Source organism: Aulonocara stuartgranti (assembly GCF_965226115.1).
Source record: "Aulonocara stuartgranti genome assembly, chromosome: 10".
NCBI lineage: Eukaryota > Metazoa > Chordata > Actinopteri > Cichliformes > Cichlidae > Aulonocara > Aulonocara stuartgranti.
In genome coordinates, this window is record NC_138946.1 from 13,595,736 (window position 1) to 13,602,861 (window position 7,126).

At 40.7% G+C, this 7,126-nt stretch overlaps 1 protein-coding gene across 2 annotated transcripts; it reads right to left on the bottom strand.

Annotated features, from left to right (window-relative positions):
- Positions 1-3,996: 3,996 nt before the first annotated feature.
- LOC309716205 (uncharacterized protein) lies at positions 3,997-6,299 on the bottom strand. Of its 2 annotated transcripts, XM_082549883.1 has the most exons (4): positions 5,898-6,299; positions 5,335-5,617; positions 4,862-5,169; positions 3,997-4,756 (listed from the first exon to the last, which is right to left on the bottom strand). In XM_082549883.1, exons 1-4 carry the CDS (start codon positions 6,125-6,127, stop codon positions 4,501-4,503), a joined length of 1,077 nt encoding a protein of 358 aa, XP_082406009.1. In that variant the 5' UTR covers positions 6,128-6,299; the 3' UTR covers positions 3,997-4,500. The 2 variants fall into 2 exon arrangements, with proteins under 2 accessions (XP_082406009.1, XP_082406008.1); XM_082549882.1 differs by having other exon boundaries at positions 3,997-5,169.
- Between the last annotated feature and the right edge of the window lie 827 nt (positions 6,300-7,126).

Here is a 7,126-nt window from a genome sequence, read left to right on the forward strand (position 1 = left end):
ACACACACACACACACACACACACACACAAGACACCTGCAGCGTCAATGTTAGTGAGTGGGATGACAGCTCTGCTGCTATGTTGCTGGCCAAAAGACAAGCTGAGGCGTTCAACTTCCCAGCTCTCTGTGGTGTCTTGCAGTCCTCTTCTAATTCTGGCTCCAGAAGTTGCTCGTCTGTCCCTCACCAAGCCACTCTGCTCTGGCTGCCAGAGCCCTTAATGTTTAGTGGGCTTCCTGGTAACTAGCCATGTCTCCAGGGAGAGCAGTGGGCCTAGTTTAGCAGGGAATAGCTTCATGGCCTTGTGCAGAGAGTGGATAAGGAGAGGTTTTCAAGAGTAGAGCAACAAAGTGACACAAACCAAGACCAAAGTCATTTTTAACCTGCTGAAATGAATAATACTAAAAAAAACCCCCATGTTGCTGAAATTATATTGCTCCATTGGCAAGAGGATATAAAACTGTCAAAATTCATAGACATGCCCTCAATTTGTCAGTCTGGACATTTTGAACCACAGAGGATTACTCTCTGCTCAAGATTGTTTGTGGGTCACATTACTGACATTGTATTATGAGATATGATGATTGTGTCAAACAGTTCAATCTACTTCTTCAGTGCAACTGACTCCCACATTAGATCTGTTTGTTGGAACCAGCTAAAAATATCTTGTTTAGATACCAAATCTGGGGCATCGGGACTTGTTACCGACTCCCACAAGGACTTCATTGAATTGATGTTTGAAGATTGATATCAGAGAGACAAAATATTCCTTAACGATAATGAGTCCATTAGTGTACTTCTAAAACAAGCCAAAAAATTGCTCAGCAATGTTTAAAGGCACATTTGAGAATGATGACTCATTGCTGTCCTAGCAGCAGGTGTTGGAGAGTAAACACTTTCAGGACAGAGTTCAGTCAGCCTGCATGGATCATCTAATTGAGTCGGAGTATCAGGAAGTTATTGTTTTTTGGTTTTGTGTATGAATAAATAAAAACAATAATGAAACAAAGATCTTTATAATTCAATTAACTAAAATAGAGCCTTCCCTTTTTCAGACTGTTACAATTGTGGACCATGGTTTTAAATTAAACAAACAAAAGGAAAAAAAGAGTTTTCCACTTAAATGATTTAGTATTGATAAGCTGTATAACAACTTTTTAAAAATCTGAACTATTAATAGGGACAAAAGTGTTTTAGTCTGTTTAATGCAGTGTTTCGCCACAGGGTGATTGTCAACATCAAAATAAAAGGTTTTTGCAATTAGCAGGCTCTTAATTTCTGCCATTCCACCTTCTGGTCATATGCAAAATAGAAGCCACCAGCTGTATTTTTTCACATTTCCCACACATTTACATACATACACGGATCAATATGACCACCTGCCTAATATTGTGTTGGTCCTCCTTTTCCTGCCAAAACAGCCCTGACCTGATGAGGAATGGACTTCACTAGACCCCTGGAGGTCTGCTGTGGCATCCTGTAAGTTACGAGGTGGGCAACTTACAGGATGCCATGGATTCGAGTTGTTTGTCCAGCATGTCCCATGGATGCTTAAGTAAATTGAGATCTGGGGAATTTGGAGGTCACGATATTAGCTAAAACTCATTGTTGTGCTCATCAAACAATTCCTGAAGCATGTTATCTTTGTGGCAGTGCACAAATCCTGCTGAAAGATGTCACGAGCATCAGGGAATACGGGTGTACATGGTCTGAGACAATTGTCCAGCCAATACAATTTGGCCCTTGTCAAACTCGCCAAAATCCTTATGCTTGCCCCGTGGGGACAAAAGGTTTACTTGCTCCCTCATGCATCCCACCAACTACCAGCTGCCATGATGAAGAGGTAATCATTGCTATTCACTTCACCTGTGTGTGGTCAGACTTTTATGACTAATCGGTTTAGTTTTTAAGAAAATCATTCATGCACACACAGACACAGCCACGTCTCACCTCAGAGGACATTAGCTTCCATATAGTATAATCCACTTAACCTAACTCTAACCCTATCCACAATCTGATTAACTCTTAATCTAACCTTAAACTGAATGTTAACCCTAAAAATTACATATGCCATAGAACCTGATTTTACTTGTCATTAAAGTGAAGTCAGGCTATTACAATGTGACTGCACAGATTTATTTGCCCACATCATTAGTCATACAAGCAAAACTGCACACATTGCTCTCAGGCCCTTTAATTTCACAGTGATTCAATAAACTTGATGGCTCCCTATTGGTAGCAACGATTAATTCAAAAATGATGCTAACACTAAAATGTTTTAAAGAACACCAATAATCACTTTCCTCGTGTATCTGACTGAAATGACTGCTCTCTTGCAGAATTCCGTGCTAACATGCTTGAGTTTTTTCCTAGTGAAATTTTGCAAATAATAAATAGCTGTCTATACATAAATAAAAAAAAAAGTTAAAGTACACGTTGAGAGATAACTAAGGTTTTCATAGAAACTCTTGGTAAATACTCATCCTCTCTGAGTCGGCTGAATTTATGCATTGAATGTCTGCCTGCTGTACTTGCAGATTTCCCATCTAAGGCCTGGCATCATTCGGTGTGGCTGTAATGAGAGATGGAAGTGGGAGTAGTATGCTGTTTATTTCAACCATCTGTGACTGGCCTGAAAATTTCCCTTTAATAGTTTTCTCTGCACTGCACAGGAAGAAAATAACTGTGCTGCCAGTTGATCTGTATCAAGGAAGAGGAGTGCTCACCAAGTCGCTTTCTTTTTCAAGTGAAAAATTAAAAATCTCTGTGATATAATGTTTCTCTCTGAAAAACCATAAATTATTAATGTTGCCGCTGTGCTCGCAGAGTGAATGTTTGTGTATATTTTTAATTTGTTAATGTGAAACTAAAATGATTTTAAAAACATGGAGAGCAAGGACATAATTTGGAAATTGCAACTACTGCACAAGCATGTTTTATGAAAACCCAGTAAGTTTGACATTATAACCCTAACAGAATAACTCAGAATCCTGCAAAAGACAATTTCCAAAAACTGATTTTCTGGACTTAAATGAAAGAAATTATTTGAAATAATTCAAACCTATGTTGATACTGTACATTGTGACCTGAAATGCAGGCACGGTGCACAAACCATAGATGAATGTGTCTGGTGACGGTCTTGCTGTGTGTTTCGGAAGACTACACCAGTGAATCCAGGGCTCTTTGGGGACAAAGAAAGCTAAGGTGAAATTAATTTTGTCAGCACAAGCAGGTTCAACTCCTTACAGGTGGTCAATCGTCTGCTCTTTAAATAGCACCACAGTGGGGAGTGTTGTAGTGCCCACATGTATTTATGAAGACGCAGCCGACATGGCCTACTTCTGGGTGACTGCTGATGTCCCAGCTGGGCACACCTCCTCTCTTTCTACATGTGTGTATGTGTGTCTGTTTGCATGATTGTACTTTATAGGAATTTTTGTGCGACTTTACAGCTAAATTGATAGTAAACCTGGTGACTTAATTCTCAAGCGATAAAACCAAAAAATAAAAATAAAAAACCCAAATAGTCACTTTTTTCTCTCTAAGAATTTCATTTCCAGTAATTTTTGTGCAAAACCTGTGAGGTGTGGGTGTTGTGTTAAAGCAAAATTAAAAGTTTAAAAGTGCTTTTAAAAAACCCACATGACACCGCATCCCGTAGAAAGGCATTAATAGCACTAAAAGCACTGAATGCAGGATGAGATTGTGCATTAATACCAAATGAAAGAGAATCAATTCCAGTATAAATGTTTTAGTGACTTTACTTTTTTAATTTATCTGCTGCATTTGATTGCCTCTGTGGCTATGTTGCTTTAAGCTACAGTTAAAATGGATGAAAATTAGAATTAGCACTGAAATAGAAAAGTAATGGCATCATTTTCTCAGTGGTAGGGCGGACACAACAGTTACAGTTTTTCTCAGTCGCTTTGGTGCATTTCTCACAACAGAATTGAACTCTCCACCACTACTAAGGCACTTCTCAAAACAATTAGTGCAAACTGCAAAACATGGTGGATAACTTGCAAAAGTGAGTCACTCCATCAAAAAGAAAAGTCAGGTGTCCAAAATAAGTTGTCAATGCATCAACAACAAATCCCTTGAGCAAAACAGACAATACATTCATCAAAAGCAAGTACTGATACCAAACAAAGTGTCAGGGCTGTCACAATTACAAGTCATTAGACCAGCACCTTTGGTCACAAAATCACATGGTCTGAACATGTTCCCATTGTGACGGATGTCTTTGTAGGTGCTTCCCAATGACATGTCAAGTCCGGACCGCATGCATGGCATGTTGAAAACCATAAATTGTAAAGGACAATCAAGACACTCCATATGCACTCTTGATAATATTTAATTGAAACTGTTCACAGCATTGTGCAAACTGGGGAAATACAGTAAATCAAACATTTTACAGCAAACAAACTCACCTAGACAGTAAACCTCACTGCAGTAGTTACGACTCAAAAAAAACAAACTGAAAAACAGACACTGCTGCATATCAATCATTGATATCTAGACGCTCCCGTCTGTCTGCCCACATATTTGCATCAACATCACAGCGTATGTCAGCTCTATCGATGCATCGGGGAAAGTATCTTCTGGAGTGTCGAATCCACCCTCTGCAGGACTCTGCTGTGATGTCATCACAAGCTGCATCCATAGCTGCTAGCAGGGTCATTTGGGTATGTGGATGCCTGTCATATACCTTCCACCTCCAGGAAGAGAAAAACTCCTCAATTGGATTCAGGAATGGACTGTAAGGAGGAAGAAACTCCATAAGCATCCTGTCGTGTGCTGCAAACCACTGCCTGACTACAGCAGAGTGATGGAAGCTTACATTATCCCAAACCACTACATACATTGTCCGATTGTCACCAGGATCATCCCTTCCATTTTGTGGGATCAGGTCCCTATGAAGAGCATCCAGAAAAGCCAACAGGTGTTGTGAATTGTATGCACCAATACGAGGAATATGGGTGTGAACACCATTCTCTGAGATTGCGGCACACATTGTAATATTCCCTCCTCGTTGGCCTGGGACATCAATGGTGGCTCTTTCTCCAATGTGATTCCGTCCACGCCGTCTGCCTTTTGCGAGATTGAATCCCGCTTCGTCAAGATATACAAACATGTGCAGGGGTTCCCTGGCCTCCAACTCCAGGATATGCTTTACAAAGGATGAGAATCAGACAGGTCTGTAATGGTGCATTTGGCAGAACAGATTGTACAGTTGGAATTGTACATAGGATTACAGTAACATGCATAAATGTAGGTTGAGTACATGGCCTAAACTGTTACAGTGAACAGAGGTACATATGCGAACATGTGTTACCTGTACATACTGGTGACGGAGCTCCTTCACTCGATCACTGTTCCGTTCAAATGGCACTCTGTACAATTGCTTCATGGACATTTCATTCCGTCTGAGGACTCTGTCTATGGTGGAAATTGATATTGACTGAATATTTCCGAAGATGGTGTCATCGTTTACGACAGTTCTTTGTATTTCTCTCAGTCTCAAAGCGTTGTTTGCAGCCACCATTGCACAAATTCTTTCCTCTTGCTGCGGAGTCATAAGTGGACCTCTTCCACCTCCTCTAGGTTGTCTGGCAGTCCTTTTTGAGATGCAGATGGGAAAACACACACATGTAAGCGCAAACATGCTTACAGTGATTGTCACAGGACTATCATTCAAAACTCCTTTCTTTACAGCATTACTGTATTGTACCACAGCACACTATGCCACACCTGGGCCAAGTCTGCGCTTCAGTTACAGTACGTCTATGTGTAAGGATCTGTAAGGTCATGTCCTAATGCAAGTCTCCTGTATGACTATGAAAGTGCAGAGCAAATTAGTTTGTGCTGCATACTGTAACTAGATTACGGTGTGCTCACCTGTTTTCCCGACGAAATGTCTGGATGATAGAACTTACAGTAGTTCTCCCAACATTTGGCTGCACCCTTCGACCAGCCTCGGCCATTGTGAGGCCATGGTTTATCACATGATCCACAAGTGTTGCCCTGATTTCGTCAGGAACGTGTCTATGTGGTTGGCCTCTTCTCACCCGGTTTTGTCCTCGTCCTCCACCGATCCTCACTCCTCTTCCACGAGGCTGACGTTCCATGTTCTGCTGTTTTGTAGATTCAGTATGCACCTCATGCCAATCCTGTCTGTTGGTTTACATTGCAGTATATATGTACTTGTGGAGTGGGGGATGCTGTGCCGCGGTTCACCTGTGACTGGGTAGGAGAGGCTTTTCATTGGTTGCAAGTAGGAGTGACACACACCAATTTTCATTAGTGTGAGATAAGGTTCACCCGAGACATGTAGTTTATGGAGATTTTCATGGGAACTCCTCCAAAATAGGGTTTTCAAAATGGGTGTATGAATCGTTTGACAAGCTGTTCAGCAATTTTGAGTGCACTGACACAAGCAATGCAATGAAGACTATTAGTTGTAAGGACAATGACTATTCAGCCGGTACAAGTATGAATAATTGTGACATTCATGATGAAAGAAAGGAGATAGTGATGAATAGGAAGTCAAACGTGACCATTCTTTAGATATTTGTACTCACTCAACTGCTTCATGTCCAAAGGCATTTGCCTTTGGACGCAGTGAACGTGAAACCGCCACAGGGTTGTGCCAAAACGACTACATGTTGTGGTGGTTGAACTAACTGTTGTGCAATGTTTAATTCTGTTGTGAGAAATGCACCAAAGCGACTGAGAAAAACTGTAAGCAATATGCCTGGAAATGCAGTTTTTCTTACAGCAGGGTTGGTTAAAAGTGGACAGATGAGCTCCAAAGGAAAATAAAAGGCTGCTGAAGGCATTAGGTCGTAACTCAATCAACCAATCAATAAAATACAAAAATGATTTGGACTTTCTGAGATCCAGCAGACTACATCATTCTCACCCAGACTTCTTATATACAAGTCCCTCTTTGGTTCTGCAACACTTTCACCATGCAGTAACTGAATTCTGTATAATGGTCATGTATAGTGCCGACTACTTTTGTCCCCATGACATAAAAATTTGATTGGAAAAAAAAAGAGAAAAAAGATCCCTCTTTGTAAAACTTCCCCAGAAACAGAAAAGTGACAATCCAAGCCTTGGAATGT